Source organism: Pseudorca crassidens, chromosome 2, assembly GCF_039906515.1.
Source record: "Pseudorca crassidens isolate mPseCra1 chromosome 2, mPseCra1.hap1, whole genome shotgun sequence".
NCBI lineage: Eukaryota > Metazoa > Chordata > Mammalia > Artiodactyla > Delphinidae > Pseudorca > Pseudorca crassidens.
This window is the reverse complement of record NC_090297.1, coordinates 58734262-58758420: the sequence shown is the minus strand read 5'-3', so window position 1 is coordinate 58758420 and position 24159 is coordinate 58734262. Positions and strand designations below refer to the sequence as shown.

The 24159-nt window shown below is 38.2% G+C and overlaps 1 protein-coding gene across 1 annotated transcript; it reads left to right on the top strand.

Moving 5' to 3' along the window:
* The first annotated feature begins 315 nt into the window (after positions 1 to 315).
* On the top strand, positions 316 to 22971 carry RPE65 (retinoid isomerohydrolase RPE65). The gene is made up of 13 exons (XM_067726537.1): positions 316 to 417; positions 2086 to 2236; positions 3718 to 3825; positions 3929 to 4070; positions 7522 to 7669; positions 11817 to 11898; positions 12137 to 12269; positions 12380 to 12519; positions 13178 to 13307; positions 20014 to 20128; positions 20226 to 20320; positions 20435 to 20546; positions 21838 to 22971. Exons 3-13 carry the CDS (start codon positions 3749 to 3751, stop codon positions 21987 to 21989), a joined length of 1326 nt encoding a protein of 441 aa, XP_067582638.1. The 5' UTR covers positions 316 to 417; positions 2086 to 2236; positions 3718 to 3748; the 3' UTR covers positions 21990 to 22971.
* Positions 22972 to 24159: the final 1188 nt, after the last annotated feature.

Below are 24159 nucleotides of genomic sequence, written 5' to 3'. Positions count from 1 at the left end.
CGGTCAGGAAGAGAAGTGACAATGGTGGGATTTTTTGACTTGTCTTCAGAAATATGGGAAAACTGCAGAGGGCAAGCAAGTCCACTGTGGCATTAAAAGGGAGGTCATTTTCTCCTTCATCAAAGGAGGAGCACTGACCTGGGCCCCTTTGCCAACCTGATACATTTCTACCACCACACCACACCAAAACACTGTGTGCTCCCAGCCCAGGCTAGACTGGCAGTATGCACCACCATTGAGCAGAGAGCATCTTTTCTCCTGGAGCTCTGCCTCTATCTCCGTGGACTTCCTGAGATTCCACATGAGCTTCCTCCTCATTATTCCACCATTTCAGAGTCGAACATCCTGCTGGTGGTTACAAGAAACTGTTTGAAACTGTGGAGGAACTGTCCTCACCGCTCACAGCTCATGTTACAGGTTGGTCTCACCTATCTTGAAGCCATCTTCTCTTTTCTGTCTCAATCTCTCTTCTCTGTCTCCTTATTCATTGGCATCTCTCAGTACGGGCTCCCCCTGTGGGCTACAGAGAGAGGAATCTGGACATTTGGGCTTTTTATGCTAAGAACCCATTTCCTCTTTTCTTTACTTCTCTAATATAGAAAAATGCTACCTAACTGGAATTCCTTAACAACTGGGACTATACGTTTGTCATCTTTAAGGTGTCAGTGCCTAGCTCAGTGCCTGGCACATAGAAAATGTCCTGTAAATGTCTGTTCTATCAGTTGCAGAATAAATGAAGGCCTGGTGACAAGCATCTGGGAATATGACAATAAAGGGTGGTAGGTTTCATGCCCATTATATCAGAAGTCTTGGTTCTGGAGTCAGGCAGATGTAGGTGCTAATTGTAGCTCTATTATTTTACTATCTGTGAAATCCTTCAACAAGTTATTTAAACTTTCTGAGTCTCAATTCATTCACCTACCATAAACCAAATTTTACCTCATCGAGATGTTGTGAAGATTAAATGAGATAATGTAAATCGAAAGATTCACACAGTATCCAACACAAAGTTATCAATAGATGGTTGTAATTATTACTACTGCTATCATTATCCAAAGTCACCACATGACCCACATAGCATCCTTGCTTAGACATGGTGTATAGGAAGGTCCAAAGCCTGGGCAGGTTTCTTTCCTCCCAATTGTCTCTTATGCAAAATAGAAGGAATGAGCCCGGTGCTCTTTCTCAACTAGATTCTGATGCTAACAATCTAGGTTCTAGCAATCAAATTAATGCTGTGCCTTTTAGTTAAGCCATGCCTTCTTTTCAAATTTTTATCAGAAATATACATCCTTGTAAAGTGGGCTGCTGAAATTGAGCTATATGAAATAATACATTTGTGTTTTTTTTTAATAGCAAGGATTATAAAAACACTGCCAAATGCTGCACTTTTCAAAGGATCAAAGGGCACAAACTTAACTGTTTAGACTGAACAGACTTAAGGCCTTTCTTGTGTGCCCCTCATTTTGCAGAGAAGGACACGGAGGCCTAGAGATGGCACATAGCAAATCCTGAACCAGAATTCAGGTCTCTGACAGCCCTTTGCACTTTCTGCTATAGCAGGTTGACCTTTATCTGGACAGTAGCCCATATTCTCAAAGGAATATAGGTCTATATTTTAAGAAGCCAGTATTCTTGTTGTTTCATTTAAACGGTTTGTTCTGTAGACACATCTTTGTTTAGTATCTAGATCCCTGCTTCTAATCCATCCCTCCTATATATCAAGAAATTTGAAATTTTTCTTAAAAGTGAGACAGTAAAAAGGCAAATGTATTGGTAGCTGGGGAAATCTGTTAGATGGAGAATCCCATTCCATTCGAGATACTTTTCCCTGTCTCCTTCCAACCCTTTATCTAAACTCTGAGATGTTGCCACATTTCCTACCACTTGGTCTCCTAGTGAAAGGAGAGTAGGCCAGCAGGCATTTCCTGAGAGCTACCCGCCATGAGAACTGGGAATGGAAATGACTGCCAGCTTTAAAAGTAAGAGGCTGCCCAATCGGGCTGCTTAGATAATCACTGCTCTTTACCTGGGTGAGAAGGGCAGGGGTAAGAAGCAATGTTCTGAGTCTTGCCTTCATCACAGGCAGGATCCCCCTCTGGTTGACCGGCAGTCTCCTTCGATGTGGGCCAGGACTCTTTGAAGTTGGATCTGAGCCATTTTACCACCTGTTTGATGGGCAAGCTCTCCTGCACAAGTTTGACTTTAAAGAAGGACACGTCACATACCACAGAAGGTAAAGAACACTAGGGCCCACTCCTCCTAGGGTTCGGACCTATCTTAGCTCCTCCCTCCAGGTACTTTTCAACCTCCTGAACCCAAGAGGAGACTTTTATACTCGCCTCCACTCAGAATCCTTCTGGGCCAGTGAGTCTGTATGGACACCTCGGAGATGTACTATGGGATAAAGAAGCAGCTAAGAACTAGGGCTTTGGGGTCTGACACGCCTGGCTTCAAATCCCATATGCCCTACATACCATTTGCCTAGGTGGGTGCCCTTTGGCAAGATGTTAGTCTCTAATTCTTTGTTTTGTCATCTATAAAAATGGGAGAAATAAGAGAATTTACTTCAGTGTTTATTACAAGGATTAAATGAGAACATGGTTCCTAGCCCATAGGAAGCATTTAATAATAATAATAGTTATTATTATTAAACCATGGGTCTCTTGATGTCTTTCCTTTTTTATAATCAGAAAGGCCAATGGGAAGGAGGGAGGGGTGTTACAAAGGAGGCAAGGACCAAATATGTCTTAATAATACAAGAAAGAGAAGTTTTCTAAAAACAGAAGATTGTTGCTAAAAGGCTTGAAGCCCTAAGCCATCACTCCAATTTCATTACAAAGATTCATTAACACCACAATAAATAGTTTGTCTTATGCGTTAATATTCAGGCCTGTTAGCAGCTTTGTTGATCACCACAGATTTCAGGCATTCTGAAGAGACATCAAAAGAAAGAATAAATGGAGTCTTGAAGTAGTCAGGATAACTTGGACTGTAATAGAAGAGAAACAGATCAGGTCAAGCAGAAATTTAGTTATGAAAGCATATTTTGGAGGTCAGGCAAAGCCTTTATATGCCTTCTAAAGACCTTGGTACTTTTTCCTCTTTATGGAAGTGCAAAATCAGATTTTAATTGGCTCTCCACATGAGAAATCCTAGGCAACGTATGCCATCTAGTCTGGGAGATATGGTTCAGGAGGTCTGCCTGTGCAAGAGACCAGATTCAAGAATATCTACTTTTAAAAGTAGCAAAATAAATTTTTAAATTGAAGAAAAACATAAGAGGGACATAAGGAAGATTGAAAGGAATATAATTCAGCATAACATGTTCTATACTTCCCCGCTCAGTGTAGATTGTTGAATTATAGGCTACAGGAAGTCAGAGGTCCAATGTGAACTACCCATGGGGCTGCATAGTGTGATATGGAACAGGCATGTTTTCTGGCTCTGGCCACATATGCTGATCACTTAATTTCTCTGAACCTTGATTTCCTCATATGTCACTGTGAAGTTTATAAGACATAAATTTAAGCTCGTGGCACATTGTCTGTTTCTCCTTCAGTCACCCCAAGAAAGTTACGAGACTCTTCATTCTTCGTGTTGTGGATTTATGATTCTGACTTTAGGAGGTCACATAGAATGACCATTCTAAGCTCCCCGTGGACTACACTAATTGCCCTTGTCTGTGACCCTTTCCCGTGTCTCAATGTCCTTCAGGTTCATCCGCACTGATGCTTACGTACGGGCAATGACTGAGAAAAGGATCGTCATAACAGAATTTGGCACCTGTGCTTTCCCAGACCCCTGCAAGAATATATTTTCCAGGTTACTGAAACCCAACTGCATGTTATTAAAGACATTTTACATTAGCCCTTTTTCTCTCATGGCTTGAAAGTTACTGGACTGAAAAATCCATTTGCTTCTGCAGGTTTTTTTCTTACTTTCGAGGAGTGGAGGTTACTGACAATGCCCTTGTTAATATCTACCCAGTGGGGGAAGATTACTATGCCTGCACAGAGACCAACTTCATTACAAAGATTAATCCTGAAACCTTGGAGACAATTAAGCAGGTAGGACACAGTGCTCAGACTATATCGCTCAGGAATTTAGAGTTTGCAACTTAGAATTAAATCAGCTGTGCATTTGGGTTTGAAGAATATGAGAGCCAGATAGATTAAGTTTCAAATCCCTGCTTTGTCATCAACTACTAGCAATGTGACATAGGGCAAACTTTGTTTCTCCATCTGTGAAATTTTAAACATTTATTATGTGGATTGGAGGAAAACCGTATAAAATGCCTAACATATTTATTTGTGACACAAATATTTATTGAGTCCCTTCCATGTACCAGAACTTATGCTAGATGCAAAAGATATACCAATGAGTAAGACAACATCGTCCCTGCTCTTCATGGTTTTTATAGACTAGCATGGAACTGGCACATTTAATATTGAAAACCCTACCATTCATTGTTCTAGGAAAGTGTGTTGTACCAACTTGCCCCTTCTTATAGACACTTCTTGTTAGAAATAAAGCTATATCTTAAAAGAAAAAGCATAGAGAAACATGTCAGCAGTATTAAAAAGTGATAAATTTTGATGAGAACTTAGGCAATCTTGGTGCAGCATTTGATAAGATAGATCTACATTTTCAACCAATATTTATTAAGATGTAACTATTTGCAAGGCATTGTTCTTGTCTTCAGAAAGCTTAACACCTAGGTGGAGAAATCAAATAAATACATTACTTAACTATAATAGGACACAGAATGTGAGGACTCTTTTCACAGAGGGAAAACCTTCTATGAAAGAACAAAGATTGCTTCTGGCAGTAGTTGGTGGATGTGAAGTGGGGCAGATCAAGGAAGGTTTAAAAGTCTTGCACTTGAGTTAGAAGTTAAAGGGAAGGCACAACTTCATTGATTTTGGAGAAAGAACATTTCATATACAGGGAGTACCATGATCAGCTGTATAGAGGTGGGAAACTGGAGGATAAAGAATAATTTATTTGGCTAGATTTGCAGTATTTCTCAATGGACGTGGCAGTGGCGTTGAGCCGGTGGTACTTCATCATCGTGGGGACTGTCCCACCCACTGCAGAGGTTTGGTATCCCTGATTCCACCTACTAAACACCAGACATGTCCTCAATCATTGTACAAACTCCAAATGCTCACCAACATTTCCAACTCTCCCCCTAGGGGGCAATAGCACTCCCAGGTGAGAACTAGTGATCTAAAGCATGCCACGTCAAGGGGAATAGTGAAACACAGGGTAGGGTGAAACTAGAAGTTTGAATAATGGACAAAAATTTGGAATAAGTCATTTAGCTGATGGGAAGCTACTCAAAGTTTTTGTTCAGGGAAGTGGTATAAGCAGAGCTGTACTTTAGTTTATTTAATCTGGAAGCCACGTGTAAGCTGTATGGGAGGACAAAAGAGATAAGGGATAGCTAGGAGACCAGTTAAGTGGAATTGAAGACCAGAACTAGATATTCAGTGTAGTAGGAATAGAAAGGAAAAGCAGTCCCAACAATGGGTCTCAATATCACAAGCTGATTTATAATCCCCAACAGACTATTTACTAAGGCTTAACATATTCTCGATAGCTCTTTCTTAGTTTAGATGTATGTTTGAAACCACATATGAGTGTATGTGTAGATCATTTAGAGAAATACTGAAGCTGAGTTTCTAAACCATCCATTTGACTTTGACAGTGAATCCAATTACCATAGTAATTTAATTGGAAGTGTGAAGTTCATGGTATGGCTCCAGAATAGACTTTATTAGGAGTCAGGTTTCATTGTGAGCAGCACTATACCCTGACTTCGTATAAAAATGTAGTTTTAAAATTTTGAGTGTTTTTTTGTTGGTTTACTATTACTGAAATAGACTCCTAACAAGTTCCTTTGCCTCCAGCCCGATTCCCTTAAATACAGCTTCCTTAATTCAGTAGAAGCAATTTTCTTTTCTAAAATGCAAGTATAAATGTGTTATTCCAATTAGTGCACCCATAGTTTCCAAGATAAAGTTAAAAGCACAGACCTTTGTGGCTGGCCATTTTACTTCTCCTCTTCCATGTGTGTGTATCACCACAGCCATGCTGAATGACGAGTAATCCCCAAGCAGCATTCACTTTTTGCGACTCTATGCCTTTACATTAGGGTTCCTACTCCCTAGAACACACTGTCATCCTTCTCCATCTGGTAAATTTTACTCATCTTTCAAGCATGTGTTGGAGTCATTGCCCTTGGGAAGCCCTGCCTAATCCCCTAGTCTGGGTTAGATGGCCTTTCTTTACAAATATCATTTTGCACCTACTGCACTGTATACCAGCTTATTGGTCTAATACAGTGCTATTAAATGGAACTTTCTACAATGATGGAAATGTTCTATGTCTTCATTGTCCAAGTGCTATTGAGCACTTGAATGTGGCTACTGTGACTGAGGAACTGAATTTGAAGTTCTATCTAATTATGGTTAACTTATATTTAAATTGCTATATGTGGCTACCATAGTGGACAGTGCAAATCTAGACTGAAGTTCTTGAAATCAAGGGCCATCTCTGTTTTCCTAGACCCTGACACGGCACCTGGCATATAATAGAAGCTCAAGGAATACTTGATGAATGACTGAATGACTGAATGAATGTCTTGCCTTTTATTTAAATGAGGGTGCTAAAAACTCCCTATGCTTTAAAACATACTCTCCTAATCACATAGAAAGAATTTTGGTTAGACAAATATATACTCCATCGATTATTCATTCAATAAATCTTTATTGAGCAGGTTCCAGGTAGAAATTCTAGTGCTCTACATCCTTAGATAAGTCATTTGATCTCTCTGACACCTCAAGTTCTCCTTATGTAAACTGAGAGGTTTGTGGTAGATTAGTGGTTTTGAATTTTTTATGAGAATCCAAAACAAATTAAAGCACTGAATCCTATCTTCAAAAAGTTTCCATTAACTCCAGGAATTCATGGTTCCCCTGAAGTCTATTTAGGTTAAGACTTTCTATACTAGATGAATCCTGAAGTTCCTTTCAGTTCCAAATTCATTCTGTATGTAAGATACTGGATTTGGTATTTAGGTTGTATCATAAAAAATTGCCATTTTTATAAAATGAAAATTATTGACTATCAGCATACAATTCAATGTAATTCAATAAGGAGAATGTAAAGAAGTTTCAGGATTCAAATTCGTCACTGTTTGAAGACAAACTGCATGTGCAAAAGGAAAGTAACCAACCAGAGTAATATATGGCCTACATCAATTGAAAAGCTCAATCAGGGAGAACTTGAAGATTTCAGAGGCATGAGGGGTCAGCATGGGGGTCAGAGGAGAGCTCAGCGCTAAAGATGGGACTTCTACAGACTTAAAAGAGGGTAAGACCCAGAGAGATGGAAAGAAAGAGAAAGCACACTTAGGGTGAGGGTGCAAGTGGTAACGGTGAGGTCAGACTGAGGAACCAAAGGTGTAATACGATCTTCCTCTTAATATGGGTGACGTTTGTTCTCCTTCCATAGGTTGATCTTTGCAACTATGTCTCGGTCAATGGAGCCACTGCTCACCCCCACATTGAAAATGATGGGACTGTTTACAATATTGGTAATTGCTTTGGGAAAAATTTTTCAATTGCCTACAATATTGTAAAGATCCCTCCACTACAAGCAGGTCAGTTTACCACTTTGACTCTTCTTAAAACAAGTATCTAGGGGCTTCCCTGGTGGCACAGTGGTTGAGAGTCCGCCTGCTGATGCAGGGGACACGGGTTCATGCCCCGGTCCGGGAAAATCCCACATGCCGTGGAGTGGCTGGGCCTGTGAGCCATGGTCGCTGAGCCTGCACGTCCGGAGCCTGTGCTCCGCAATGGGAGAGGCCACAACAGTGAGAGGCCCGTGTATCGCAAAAAAAAAAAAACAAAAAAACAAGTATCTATAACATGAGAAAGTTACTGGAAATACAGGGTGTCAGATCAGAAATATATCAGGCTAGCACTATATGGACAGTTAAATTACTCTCAGATTTTAGGACAACTGCCCCTCACCCTTACCCTACCAGGGGACCAATGCCAAAGAGCACCACAGCAGGAAATGACATCTTCAAAAGTAAGTTGCCATGTTCTATTCTACAGTGTTTCAAAGATGTAGTGTATATGTGACTTTGATCATATAAGATTTAGATTCAAATCCAGCAAATATTTATTGAGCACTTATCCATGTGCCAGACAAAATTAAGATTTTAAACAAACATGTGTATGTGTAATAGGATACACACATGTATATGAAAGTGTAGTAAGTATTTTGTGTGTATTTAATTCCCAAAACTAAAAACATAACTTTTTAACTCATATACTATAGAGAAAGAATATTAAAACAGAAGAGAGTACTCTTTAGAATTCTCCATTCATCCTCCATTCATTGCCAGAAATTTGATAATGATCTTGATAATAGAATTATTTGAGTATATATAGATTTTTACATACAAATCTTGAGCCCCACCTGAGGTAGACAAAATGAGTAATTCTAGGGGTGAGCCCATAGTCAGTATTTTCAGAAGCTTTTTATGTGGTTCTTATATACACTAAGGTTTGAAGACACTGCCGTAGTAGTAAATAAACTTTAATGTGCTTAAGAATTATTGTAAAGGGCTATGGACCCAAAACACATATGCCATAACTTTATAGATAACTTAAGAGATTGTAAAAGGCACTTTGACCATACTAAAATTTTGCCTTACCCCCTTGACTTAGAACCCACCTCCAGATGTAAGATGTGACTCCATTCTATCAAACATTTAGAGAAGAGCTAACACCTATCCTTCTCAAACCCTTCCAAAATATAGCAGAGGGAGGAACACTCCCAAACTCCTTCTACGAGGCCACCATCACCTTGATACCAAAACCAGGCAAGGATGTCACAAAGAAAGAAAACTACAGACCAATATCACTGATGAACATAGATGCAAAAATCCTCAACAAAATACTAGCAAACAGAATCCAACAGCACATTAAAAGGATCATACACCATGATCAAGTGGGGTTTATTCCAGGAATGCAAGGATTCTTCAATATACGCAAATCTATCAATGTGATAAACCATATTAACAAATTGAAGGAGAAAAACCATATGATCATCTCAATAGATGCAGAGAAAGCTTTTGACAAAATTCAACACCCATTTATGATAAAAACCCTGCAGAAAGTAGGCATAGAGGGAACTTTCCTCAACATAATAAAGGCCATATACGACAAGCCCACAGCAAACATCATCCTCAATGGTGAAAAACTGAAAGCATTTCCACTAAGATCAGGAACAAGACAAGGGTGCCCACTCTCACCACTCTTATTCAACATAGTTTTGGAAGTTTTAGCCACAGCAATCAGAGAAGAGAAGGAAATAAAAGGAATCCAAATCGGAAAAGAAGAAGTAAAGCTGTCACTGTTTGCAGATGACATGATCCTATACATAGAGAACCCTAAAGATGCTACCAGAAAACTACTAGAGCTAATCAATGAATTTGGTAAAGTGGCAGGATACAAAATTAATGCACAGAAATCTCTGGCATTCCTATATACTAATGATGAAAAATCTGAAAGTGAAATCAAGAAAACACTCCCATTTACCATTGCAACAAAAAGAATAAAATATCTAGGAATAAACCTAGCTAAGGAGACAAAAGACCTGTATGCAGAAAATTATAAGACACTGATGAAAGAAATTAAAGATGATACAAATAGATGGAGACATATACCATGTTCTTGGATTGGAAGAATCAACATTGTGAAAATGACTCTACTACCCAAAGCAATCTATAGATTCAATGCAATCCCTATCAAACTACCACTGGCATTTTTCACAGAACTAGAACAAAAAATTTCGCAATTTGTATGGAAACACAAAAGACCCCAAATAGCCAAAGCAATCTTGAGAACAAAAAAAGGAACTGGAGGAATCAGGCTCCCTGACTTCAGACTATACTACAAAGCTACAGTTATCAAGACGGTATGGTACTGGCACAAAAACAGAAAGATAGATCAATGGAACAGGATAGAAAGCCCAGAGATAAACCCATGCACATATGGACACCTTATCTTTGATAAAGGTGGCAGGAATGTACAGTGGAGAAAGGACAGCCTCTTCAATAAGTGGTGCTGGGAAAACTGGACAGGTACATGTAAAAGTATGAGATTAGATCACTCCCTAACACCATACACAAAAATAAGCTCAAAATGGATTAAAGACCTAAATATAAGGCCAGAAACTATCAAACTCTTAGAGGAAAACATAGGCAGAACACTCTATGACATAAATCACAGCAAGATTCTTTCTGACCCACCTCCTAGAGTAATGGAAATAAAAACAAAAATAAACAAATGGGACCTAATGAAACTTCAAAGCTTTTGCACAGCAAAGGAAACCATAAACAAGACCAAAAGACAACCCTCAGAATGGGAGAAAATATTTGCAAATGAAGCAACCGACAAAGGATTAATCTCCAAAATTTACAAGCAGCTCATGCAGCTCAATAACAAAAAAACAAACAACCCAATCCAAAAATGGGCAGAAGACCTAAATAGACATTTCTCCAAAGAAGATATACAGACTGCCAACAAACACATGAAAGAATGCTCAACATCATTAATCATTAGAGAAATGCAGATCAAAACTACAATGAGATATCATCTCACACCAGTCAGAATGGCCATCATCAAAAAATCTAGAAACAATAAATGCTGGAGAGGGTGTGGAGAAAAGGGAACCCTCTTGCACTGCTGGTGGGAATGTGAATTGGTTCAGCCACTATGGAGAACAGTATGGAGGTTCCTTAAAAAACTACAAATAGAACTACCATATGACCCAGCAATCCCACTACTGGGCATATACCCTGAGAAAACCGAAATTCAAAAAGAGTCATGTACCAAAATGTTCATTGCAGCTCTATTTACAATAGCCCGGAGATGGAAACAACCTAAGTGCCCATCATCGGATGAATGGATAAAGAAGATGTGGCACATATATACAATGGAATATTACTCAGCCATAAAAAGAAACGAAATTGAGCTATTTGTAATGAGGTGGATAGACCTAGAGTCTGTCATACAGAGTGAAGTAAGTCAGAAAGAAAAAGACAAATACCGTATGCTAACACATATATATGGAATTTAAGAAAAAAAAAATGTCATGAAGAACCTAGGGGTAAGGCAGGAATAAAGACGCAGACCTCCTAGAGAACGGACTTGAGGTTATGGGGAGGGGGAAGGGTGAGCTGTGACGGGGCGAGAGAGAGTCATGGACATATACACACTAACAAACGTAGTAAGGTAGATAGCTAGTGGGAAGCAGCCGCATGGCACAGGGATATTGGCTCGGTGCTTTGTGACAGCCTGGAGGGGTGGGATAGGGAGGGTGGGAGGGAGGGAGACGCAAGAGGGAAGAGATATGGGAACATATGTATATGTATAACTGATTCACTTTGTTATAAAGCAGAAACTAACACACCATTGTAAAGCAATTATACCCCAATAAAGATGTTAAAAAAAAAAAAAAAGATGTGACTCCACTGTACCCTGTCTGCCACACACTGTTTGAGTATACTTTCCAAATCTGCTGCTATTTGGATTTTCCTGGGTGATTGCAGCTCCGCGTGAAATTTCTCTAAGAAATGCCAGTGACTGAGAAAATGGAAATAAACTCTTTAGAAAATCAAGATCTGAAAATGTATTTCTTTGCTTGCATAAGCTGTTCTAAATGCTTTGTATTTTTTTTATAAAAAAAAAAAAGAGGCTGTTCCATAGCCTTTTGAAACCACTTTATTTCAGACAAGGAAGATCCAATAAGCAAGTCAGAGATCGTTGTACAATTCCCCTGCAGTGACCGATTCAAGCCATCTTATGTCCATAGGTAACTTGAAGGCCTGCTATGAATCTTCAGGAAAACTCAGGTTTAAAGATCTGCTTTGCCTACCTTTGATACCAATCCTGATCATGACATTTTCTTGCAGAAACCTAAATTTAAATGTAGTTAATTTCTTGTAGGCACTGTTGATTCATATAACTGAGTATACCTCATGTGTACATATTTCTCTGTGGTTTGAGAATCAACCCTTCCCACTCACAAGTTTATTTCTGTTTCTGAACAGTTTTGGTTTGACTCCCAACTATATTGTTTTTGTGGAGACACCAGTCAAAATTAACCTGTTCAAGTTTCTTTCTTCATGGAGTCTTTGGGGAGCCAACTACATGGATTGTTTTGAGTCCAATGAAACCATGGGGGTAAGTCTTACATTTATTTGTCAGCTTTATGGTTCTGAAGAATATGTCTTTCATAATGCACACTTTTTTTTCTTTCTAAATGCATCAAAATATTCTCTTCACTTTTCAAGGTTTGGCTTCATATTGCTGACAAGAAACGAAAAAAGTATATCAATAATAAATACAGGACATCTCCTTTTAACCTCTTCCATCACATCAATACCTATGAAGACAGTGAGTTTCTGGTTGTGGATCTCTGTTGCTGGAAAGGGTAAGAAAGGACATTGGATAAATGTTACATCTCCAGTTGTTCCTGGAAATTAGGGTTTCTTTCGGAGATGCCACTCTCAATATTTAATCTGAATTACATCTAAAAAAGCAAGAAGAATGCTTAAGTCACAAAATATGATTGAAAAGGCTGTAGGGAGTTTAGATAATCAGAAACACTAACTGAACCTCAAAACTATGGTTAATGATTGAAAACTGATCAGGTCCATGAACCAGACCTGAAAATAAAAGATTCTGTGACTTGATGAGTAAACTTAAGCTTAATTTCACTCAAACTTAACAAGATCCTTTGGGGAGCCTAGAACTCCACCTAGTCTGGGTTTGGGAAAAAGAGATATGCTTTCTTCAAAACAGCAGGTCACTAAGAAAGACAGTAGCCCCTGAAGACACAGACAGAATGGTGAGAGAGAAACAGAGCAGAACGTTTTAAAGGCTGTTGTTATTTAAACATATCCATGAGCAGGATTCTTTTCTCCACCCAGAGTGGGCAGGAGAAATGGTTCCAGGATTCCTGAGTCTTTAGCAGGTTCTGGGTTGGGGTCTGAAGAATAGGGAGGCACTTGTGCTTTTAAAAGGCATGAAGCATGTCTCTAAATTATTTGTAATTGGCTGTCCTCATGTTTGACTTCTTATTTTTGCAGATTTGAATTTGTTTATAATTACTTATATTTAGCCAATTTACGTGAGAACTGGGAAGAGGTGAAAAGAAATGCCAGAAAGGCTCCCCAGCCTGAAGTTAGGAGATACGTACTTCCTTTGAATACTGACAAGGTAACCACCCTCTACATAGATTTCAGATATAACCAGAATGTTTCATCTCGCTCAGGATTTTTTCTCCTGCTGTGTGTTTATACATAAAGTCTTGAAATTTCAGAGCTGGAAGGAACTTTAAAAATTAATTCCACTTCCCTCATTTTATAAGCTAGGAAACTGAAGCTCAGAAGAGTCACATGACTTAGCAAAATCCAACTGTGGTGGAATCAAAACGAAAACCAGGTTTTGACTCTAAACCTGTTGTTCTTCTATTTACAAAATCCTTTCAAAGTGATTGCAATCCAACTGGTTAGAACATAAGCAAAAACAGTGGAATAAGTGGGCAAAAAAGCTTAAAAAAAAGTAGGTTGGCAGTCTTTGAAGGCTTTCAGGCCAAAAGGTTTGTGCTTTATTTGACAGGTGATGGGGAGATAGTCAAGGTTTTGAACAGAAGAAAGCCATATTCAGAGCTGGTGGACTGGGTATCAAGCGTACTGACTACTCTAGTTGTCCCTGCTACTAAATGTCCGGCTTCCCTGAGCAAGTCACTCAGTGAGCAAGTCCCCCTACAGTTCTGTTGCCTGCTCAGAAACCTAAGTAAATTGGACTAAATAATAACTAAGGTTATTTGCAGCTTTGATTTTCTAAAATAAGGCTGTGTTGTGTGTAAGTAGTATTGGAAGTAAAGAAAGGATGATGATAAGGGACCTGGGATTGGAGACAATGAAAATCACTCAGGTGATAGAAAAATGTAGTGGTAGTAGGAACAGACAAACCGACAAAAGTGAGAGTTCCTACAGGTAGAATTAAAAGGATCTTACATTTGATTGGATGGTAGAATGAATTAAGTCTTATACATGCAAAAGACCATAGAGATCCTTTAAGCCTATGTGTCTAGAGTGTTGATACCTTTGGAAATAGGAAATGTAATAATAGGCAGAGCAGATTTGGAGATAAACCTGAATTGTAGAACTATGAGGAAGTGGGGAGAATGAGTAAAAGGGCTGACTTCAAGACAGACCCAGGTTGACCAGGGCTTCCAGCATTCTAGCTGTTTGATTCGCGGCAAGACATTTAACCTTTTTAAATCCCCTTTTCTTTATCTATATCCACCATACAGGATTTTAGTGATCAATAAACAAGGTGACATATGTCAATCACTGAATATAGTCCCTCACACGAAGTAAGTGTTAAATAATATTGATTATAATCATCATCAACAGCAAAATCAGCATCAACAACATTTTCGTGAAGACGTCTTGTAGGCTTTCATATGGAAGTACAGGTCCTTGCGACACAAAGTAGGGTCAGAAGAAAAGAGCTGATAGTTATTGGAATTGAAATGATGATCAAATATATGAAGACAGATAAGATTGCTAGCAGGAAAAATTCATACTTTAGAGTGTTTTAAAAGAAACATACAAATTTGTTTATTTTAAAAATGATGAACTTGATAGCCATAACATGCTGAAAGAAAAGAAAAGATGGCCAAGCACAAAAGTTGGGGAAACATCCATGTGCAGAAAGTGGTAAGAAAAGAGGAGTCAGAAAAAGAAAGAGAAAAACGTCACCAAAGGGCCCTAGTTACAGCTAAGAGAGGATAGTGCCACATGATAAGGCAAGAGAAGGGTTTCACTGGTGCCCACTGCTATATATAGACAAGTTGAAAAGAATGAAGATGAAGAGCCAGAAACCAGATTTAGTGATCTCCAGGGGAGTAGGGAGGGAGGCAGAAATCAGGTTTCAAGGCAATAAAGGTGAGCAATTGATGAGAATGTGGGAGCAATTACTATAGCCTGCACTTTTAAAAGTTTGGCAATGAAGAGAAAAATAAGTCATAAATTAGGGAAATAAGAGATAAACAGATTGAAGGAAGGAGAGGAAAGAGTATGAGTGAAGTTTCCAGTTTAGTGATTAATATAACAGTGATATCTTTAAAATATACCTTTATTATTTTTGAATAGGCAGTGAATTTAAATGGTCAAAAACTCAAAATGATCTAAAAAGGTACACACTGGAAGTGTCGCTCCAACCTCTCTCTGCCTCCATTCCATACCATTCCCCTTCACTTCTGTGTGTAACTTTTAATGTCTTTCCTTTTCCTTTTTTTATGCAAATATAAGAAAATATAAATATATATAATTATTATTTCCCATTTTTACACAAAAAGTAACTTTCTATATCCACATTTTTTTCCTTGCTTCTTTTCATTTTAAAATATATATTGAAGATCTTGCTTTCTTCAACTGCACGGTATTCTTTTTTGTGAACATACCCAAGTCCCTCACTGCTGAGCAACAGAGTTGTTTCCATTCTTTGGCTGGTACAGATAATGTCACAAGGAATAACTTTGTATGTATGTTATTTTTTATATGTGCAGATATAGCAATAGGATAGACTCTCAGAAGTGAAATTGCTGGGTCAGGGGATAAATGCACGTGTTAAAAAAATAGTGAGGGGGAAGAGTGAAAATAAGGAGCTAGTTTGGAAAGCAAAGATAATGTTACACATCTCTTACATTAAAAACCCTAATTTAATGGTGGAAAAAATAAGATACAACAGAGTAAAATCATTAAAGTTACAGTCGCATAAGTAATGTGTTCGACATCAACATTTGAACTTACTGAATACATGTATAAATATGTATGTATGCACACATGCCGCTCTCTCCTTCCCAAAATCACCATGAAGTGCCTCGAGGCCCCACTTCACAGAATCTCACAAGACCCATCCTCACCTCCCATCTCTTCCCAATCCTGAAAATCTTTCACTATTTCCTTTTAATTCATTGTACATACCAGAAAAATTCCATCTATCCTCTGCTCAGAAGGTTCCTTCCACCTTCTTTCTTTTACCAAAAAATCTGACACTCTCTCTAGGACACTGGTCTCTTCAGCAGCAATTTCCAGGGGTAGCAGTTTCTCCTCCTACAGCGCTTGTACCACTGGGCCTGGGGCTGTGGTACACTTGTTCCACTTTGCTGCTTCCAGACCATTGCTCCTTCCACCCACCCTTAAAATCTTTCAATTTCAAATCTCACTTCAGCTAAGTATATAGCCAAGTGGTATGTCTACATTTACATATATACACCCCTCATTATTATTCTCACCAATTAACCACCACTCCTTCTCCCTTCTGGCTCAGTGTCACACTCCCCTGATCTACTCCTGACTCTCAGTTATTTCAATATACACATCATAGGTGACTCTTCCAACAACTGGTCTCTCAGTTCCATGACGTCTTCCACTGATTTTGTCTTCCATTCTATCTCAGCCACTCACTCCCCACAGTCGTGCAATTGACCTTGCCATTACCTTTGACTGTGCTTCTACCATAACCTTGGTTTCATGCATGACACATTCTGACTACCACCTATTATCTTTCAAGATTACTTGCCCTATTGCAGTTCCCACCAGGAACCTCCAATCTATTGAACCTATTACCTTCTCATCATCTCTCACTCCCTTGAGGACTTACCTTCCCTCCTTATTCAATAACAATTTCATGGTTAATCATTGTAATCACCCCCTTGAGTAGATCTTTATTTCTCTTCCCTCTTTCTTACTTTATAGAACTTATTTGTCAAAATCATAATCCTAGTTAAATTCAACCCTCCACCCACTCCATGCTTGTACCTCTAAGGCTGAAATTAAGTGCTAAAAACACACAATTGTGTTAATTGGCCCATTTTTAAGTGCATGACAACAAACCTTACTGCTACATTTCCCAACTTCACTTTCCTAGTTAAATATTTCACACCCTCCTCTCTTCAACCTTCTAACACCTCCCACCTCCATACTCATACTCAACTGATGGCTCTGCTTCCTATTTTACTGAAACAAATGAAAGAAATCAGAAAAGAACGTAGACTCCTGCCACCACATCTACCCACCCACCAGCATCTGTACTCATACTGAATTATCCATCATCCTATTCAGAACTAGTCTTTCCCATCCTTCCTCACCCTCTCCAGGACAACACTCTACAATTCTCCCCCTCTCTCATATATCTCACTCTCCTCCTGTTTTCATTAAATCATGCATATCATGCTATTATTTTGCCCTCTTACAAAATCCTTCTTTTAACTCTTCTTGCCCCCACCACCTATTCCCTCATTCCTCTCTTGAAGACCCCTTAATGTTGGAGGGCACCAGAACTCAGCCCTTTGTTCTATCTTCTATCTGTACGTTCACTCCCTTTGTAAAGACTCATGCTTTAAAGCAGCCTAGAATTTCACTTCCAACTTTCCTTTTAACTCAAGGTTCTTATATGCTACTGCCAATGCCATGTCTTTATTTTGATGTCCAATAAACACTTCAAGTTTAATAAGACAAAACCTAAACTTCTCCTCTTCCCCTACCAAAAATTACCTTCAGTAATCCCCATCTTTGCTGTGACAACTCCAACTTTTAATTATTCGGGCCAAAAACCTTGAAGCCCTTCTTGACTCCTTTCTCAGTTTCATGCCTCTTCCCCACCCCATATCTGAACTATCAGGAAATCCTCTTGGCTCTACCTTGCACTCCTCACTGACTTCAACGCTACTAGCCTAGTCTGAACCATTGTTTTCTTTTGACTGGACTACTACAAGACAAACTGGTTTCCCTGATTTCACTCTTTCATCTCCCCTTTTTTTTTTTTTTTAATTTACATGTATTTTATTTATTTATTTATTTTTGTATCTCTCACATATATATATATATATATATATTTTATATAGCAGGTTCTTATTAGTCATCCATTTTATACACATCAGTGTATACATGTCAATCTCAATCTCCCAGTTCATCACACCACCACCCCCACCTGCCGCTGCTTTGGTGGTTTGGTGATTTGCTGCTTGGTGTCCATACATTTGTTCTCTACTTCTGTGTCTCAACCGGTTCATCTGTACCATTTTCTAGGTTCCACATATATGCGTTAATATACGATATTTGTTTTTCTCTTTCTGACTTAACTTCACTCTGTATGACAGTCTCTAGATCCATCCACGTCTCTACAAATGACCCAATTTCGTTCCTTTTTATGGCTGAGTAATATTCCATTGTATATGTGTACTACATCTTCTTTGTCCATTCGTCTGTTGATGGACATTTAGGTTGCTTCCGTGTCCTGGCTATTGTAAATAGTGCTGCAATGAACATTGGGGTGTATGTGTCTTTTTGAATTATGGTTTCCTCTGGGTATATGCCCAGTAGTGGGATTGCTGGGTCATATGGTAATTCTATTTTTAGCTTTTTAAGGAACCTCCATACTGTTCTCCAAAGTGGCTGTATCAATTTACATTCCCACCAACAGTGCAAGAGGGTTCCCTTTTCTCCACACCCTCTCCAGCATCTGTTGTTTGTAGATTTTCTGATGATGCCCATTCTAACTGGTGTGAGGTGACACCTCATTGTAGTTTTGATTTGCATTTCTCCAATAATTAGGGATGTTGAGCAGCTTTTCTTGTGCTTCTTGGCCATCTGTATGTCTTCTTTGGAGAAATGTCTATTCAGGTCTTCTGCCCGTTTTTGGATTGGGTTGTTTGTTTTTTTAATATTGAGCTGCAAAAGTGATCTCGACAGAGCAGTCAGGGTGATTCTTTTAAAAATAAATCAGAGCCTGCCACTGCTCTGCTCAGAACCCTCCAATGACTTCCCATCTCTCACTCACAGAAAAAGACCAAGACCTCACAATGACCTATCAGTCTTTACCCCTCCACTCTCCTCTCCTGCTCTTCTCCCCCGAGCTCAGTCAGTGCAGCCACACTGGTCTCTTTAATGTTCTCCAAGGACCTTTGGCGTACTCCTACCTCAGGCCTTTGTAGTTTGTTCTCTCTGCTCAAATGCTCTTCCCCAGATACCTGCATTGCTAGCTTCCTTCATCTCCTACAAGTTTTATCCCAAATTTCACCTTTTCAATGAGGCTCACCCTGACCACCTACTAAAATTACAACTCACCTACTCTTCACATTTATGATTCTCCTTACTCTGCTCTATTCTTTTTCCTCACATTCATGATGTACTAAACACTTTGTCTATTAATTATATTTATATTGTTTATGTTCCCAAATTAGAATGAAAACGTCATGATGACAGGGACTCTGTTCTCTGAAATATCCCAAATGCCTAGAATAGAGTCCATCACAAAACATGTATTTAAGTATTTGATGCAGGTATTACTAAATGAATATGTTCTTTGAAAGAGCTCATGATATTCATTCCTTTCATAAAATAATCTGAAAAATCACGTGGGAGCAATGTGGGTGACAAGAGATCTTAGAAAACATCTGGTCAGTAGTTTTTTAATTTGTTTTCTTTTTTGACAACTTACGAGTATGATTTTGTTTTCAAATAAAATAAAAATATAGCCTAACTATAAAGGAGACAAACACTGTATGGATACCTAGAGGTTGAAGTCTTTGTTGTTCTGCAGAAAAATACTTCTTTTTCCAGAGCCCATCCTCAGAGCTGTAAATTTTCTTCGAGGTCAGTCTCATTTCACTGATGAGAAGACTGAGGGCCTATGAAGTTGTATGACTTTCCCAGTGACTGATGTGGACACAGACAGCTTTCCCAGTCACGTTCCTGGGCTCCCCTTTCTAGAGTTTTCTGCACTGCCTCTCCCTACATGTTGTCTTAAGAAATGAAGAACACAGGAGACAAAACTTGGGAAGACTATATTTATGGCTGCTTGATTTTTCTTTCTTGATCACTGAGGTTTCTGTTATCCTCTTTCTTAGGCTGACACAGGCAAGAATTTAGTCACACTCCCCAACACAACTGCCACTGCAATTCTGTGCAGTGATGAGACCATCTGGCTGGAACCTGAAGTTCTCTTTTCAGGGCCTCGCCAAGGTGAGATGATTTAGGAAAAAACCTCACATGAGAGAGAACAAAATGTTCCATTCAAAGAGATTAACGAGTTTTCCTAAGCACGTGCTCTACTTTGCAGCATTTGAATTTCCTCAAATCAACTACCAGAAGTATGGTGGGAAACCTTACACATACGCATATGGACTTGGCTTGAATCACTTTGTTCCAGACAGGGTAATTAATCCATCTTCCTAATATTCAAACAGTACTTTGAGTCACATGCTAGTCAAGTAGAGCATATTGACTGATTGACTGACTGATTGATTGACTTTTCTTTCTTACAAGCAGCTCTGTAAGCTGAACGTCAAAACTAAAGAAACTTGGGTATGGCAAGAGCCTGATTCATACCCCTCAGAACCCATCTTTGTTTCTCACCCAGATGCCTTGGAGGAAGATGACGGTAATGAAAGTAATAGATGTGTCTGAACACTCTCTTTTCATTGCAGTTCATATAGTTAGTTAATTAGGAGAGGAGTTATGTTGATTATTCCCTAATGTTCAGAAATAATCCTTTATACTATTGAATGGGACAGCACTAAAGAATTTAAACTTATTTGAGAATAAGTTTTATCTTATGGTCAGGTTTCATTTGGTACTGTTGGAAAAATGCTAAAGCACCATCTGGTGTCACGATGGAACATCAATGTCTGCTCTAGATGAAGGAGAGGAGGAAGAAGGAGCAGCATGCGGTCTAGGTTTTTGCCTTTCCTGACCTAGATACATTTCTGAAAAGGGATAGAGTTCTAAGGAGGGAAACTGAGTATTCTAACAGATCCAAGAGAATGAGGATGAGGCTTTGTGTTTCTAGTTTTGGTTTTTCCTTTCAGTAAGCTGGGGCTAGAAAGGGATCCAGAGCAACAGCCTATAAAACAGCAACTCAGTTACAAAGAGTCATCTTAGTTAACTATTGATTATCCGGAACAAGGAGGTAGGTTATCCTCTCTGGGATTAAAATATGGAAAACCACAGAGAAATGAATAAAATAAAGAATTGTAGAGCCGTTTTACACTAAGTGATTTTACATATACAGCCTTTCCAGTCAAAACCGCAAAAAGTTTGTTCTTATTTTGTTTGAAGGAAGTAAGCTTCCAGCTAGGTCTTGGAAATTATAGAAATAATATACCTTACCATTTTCAAAGTCTTTTTTTTTTTGGCCGCACCGCTCAGCTTGCGGGATCCTAGTTACCCGACCAGGGATCGAATCCGCTTCCTCAGCAGTGAAAGCGCGGAGTCCTAACAACTGAACCACCAGGGAATTCCCAGAGTCTTTTAATATACATTTTTCACTTGATTGTCACAACATTTTTTTTTTTGCAGTAGGTAGAACAGGTGTTAAATCGTATGATACAGATAAAAACACAGAAACATTCATTAAATAAGAATTTAATGAATACTTACTATGTTCTAATCATTGCAGTAGGCTATTGGGATACAACAGTGGGCAAGAGAGATAGGGTCACTCCCTTCTTAGAGCTTATAGTCCAGGGGACATGAAAAATTTTAAATCCCTTTCAGGGTTACCACACAGCCAGGTGGTAGAAGAGTCAGAGCAAGATTTCAAGGCATCTGGTTTTCTTTATTTGTCAATGTAATGCTTCCTTGCTTCCTGTATTATTTCAGTGACACTTAATCTATTGCTATGGGCTTTTTTTTTTTAATTCAACATTGCCTTATTAACTTCTGATTAACAGGTGTAGTTCTGAGTGTGGTGGTGAGCCCTGGGGCAGGTCAAAAGCCCGCTTATCTCCTAATTCTGAATGCCAAGGACCTGAGTGAAGTTGCAAGGGCTGAAGTGGAGATTAACATCCCTGTCACATTTCATGGACTGTTCAAAAAATCCTGAGCACATTCTAGCCTAATATGCTTCTGGTGACAAAACCCAGAACAAAATAGGTCTGCAGTGAAATTCTGTTCAGTTTTAGCCTGCTGTATATGAGTTTTAACTTGCAGATGCACACAATTTTGCAGTGTTTTACAGAACGCACAGAGTTGAGTAAGCAATTCCTTTTAAAAAAAGTGCATATTTAGGTAATCATACTTTCTCTGTGAGACAGACACATCATAACTAAAAACTCTTTATATATTTACAATCAAAGAGCAAATGAATGTGGATTTATTAACCTGTTTTTTTATTCCTATTATAAAAGTGTATTTTAGGTACCTATCTGCTCCAATTATTTTTTAACACTTAAAAGCCAGTCCTCTACACCTGATTTGTATGTGGCTTTGTCAAGTCAAAGCAGTATCTTACAAAAAGGCTTAATTATTAAATGTCAAACCAAACTTTTTCTCAAACAAGGGACTATCATCTAAGACAATCATTGTAATCGTATGCATATATATATTATTGTTCAAAGATTCTCAAGTTTTATAAACTTTAACATTTCCATTTAATATAAGCAATTACTACTATTTCTGATTTTACAATGAGGAAACCTATCTCTAATCCACTGAGGGCTCTCAACCAAATAATTTCTCAGAGATTAAGTTATCTATTAAAAGCTTACATAACATCCAAGCAATTACATATAGTAGTGACTGTAATTTTTTTGAAAAACAGAGCATAAAATACTGACAAATATAATTTCTGTTTAAAATCAGAGTATGGGGTAATAATATGTGTGTGGGGGGTTATACTTTGTTGCCTCGTCTGCTTAATTATATTTAAGCACTGTGCAATCACCTGAAAGTGAAAAAAGAGAAATATTGTCATTAACTTTCCAATATTAATATATTTTAAGTATTTATGTTTTTAAAATTATTCTCTTCTGAGCTAGATATTGCAAAAAAATGAAGATTGTCAAAAATGTTTATTCTATATCTTAATCCTGGCATCTATTTTATGCTCAAAAGTATTACATATCATTGTATTTAAGATGATCAGCATTGTGTCTGACTAAGTAAAAACAGCTTGAAGGAACAGACTGACTAGTGTACTTGATGCATCCATTTGATTTCTTTATTTAGATAAAATGCAAGCTCGTTTTTTAAAATTATAAATACTCATTAAAACATACTTTTCAAAGAAAATCTAAAATTACAAGAAAGTGGAAATTATAAAGTAAAATCATACACAGCTCATCTAAGTTTAACTACTGGTCTTTTCCATCATTTTTCCCCCTGTGGATTTTTAATGTAATCATTATTTCTTTGTGGGTAATTCCTAGGTAGAGCTAGATATCTCAAAAAATAAAAAGGAAAATGCCAGAAAATAACATGGAATATGTGACTATAGATAAACATCAGTCTGTTATTTTTGTCTCTAGACATGGCACATGAACATAGTTCCACAAAGAAGGCTATTTATCCATTTCTTTTAAAAATGAAGAAAATAAATTACTGAATAATTACTAAGTTTTATACTTATTTAAGTCTTTAAATTTTAGAGAATTCCCCAAACTGTCGCTTCCTACACTTGCCGATCAGTCCCTGCCTTCTTCCCATTCCTTTTCCATAAGCAAGTCTGGCTATTTGGTGTGCCCACTTCTCCTGTTGCAGGATCCCATTTTGAGCCCTGTGCTCTGTGGAGATCACCACAGTGTTAAGAAGGGAGAGAGGCACATCTGACTAAAACATTCTGACAATACCATTTCACCAAAATTGGAATTGTCTATATAACCATTGCTAATATTATACCAAGAAGGCTTAGGAGCTGTTTTCAATTGCAAAGATGGAATTTGAGCTTTAAAAACTTACATTAGAATAAGGGAGATTTAAGTCAGGCAAGAAGGATTAACTTGGAAAGTCAGATTGAAAAAATTAAGTAACCTGGTTTCTAAGAATCAGAGGTATTCATCTAGGGAAATCTAGAGAATCATGTCCCATCCATAAACAAATAAATCTGTCTTAAGGGGAAAATTCAATTGAATTAAGATAAATAAACCTGCTAATAAGTAGTTATTTTTAAAATAAGTTGTTTGAAGTCAACCTTTTTCCATTTGGGACACCTTACATTTGTCATAGCCAAGGAGAAAGGATAATAACATCTTTGACAATATCAAAAAGTAATTAGT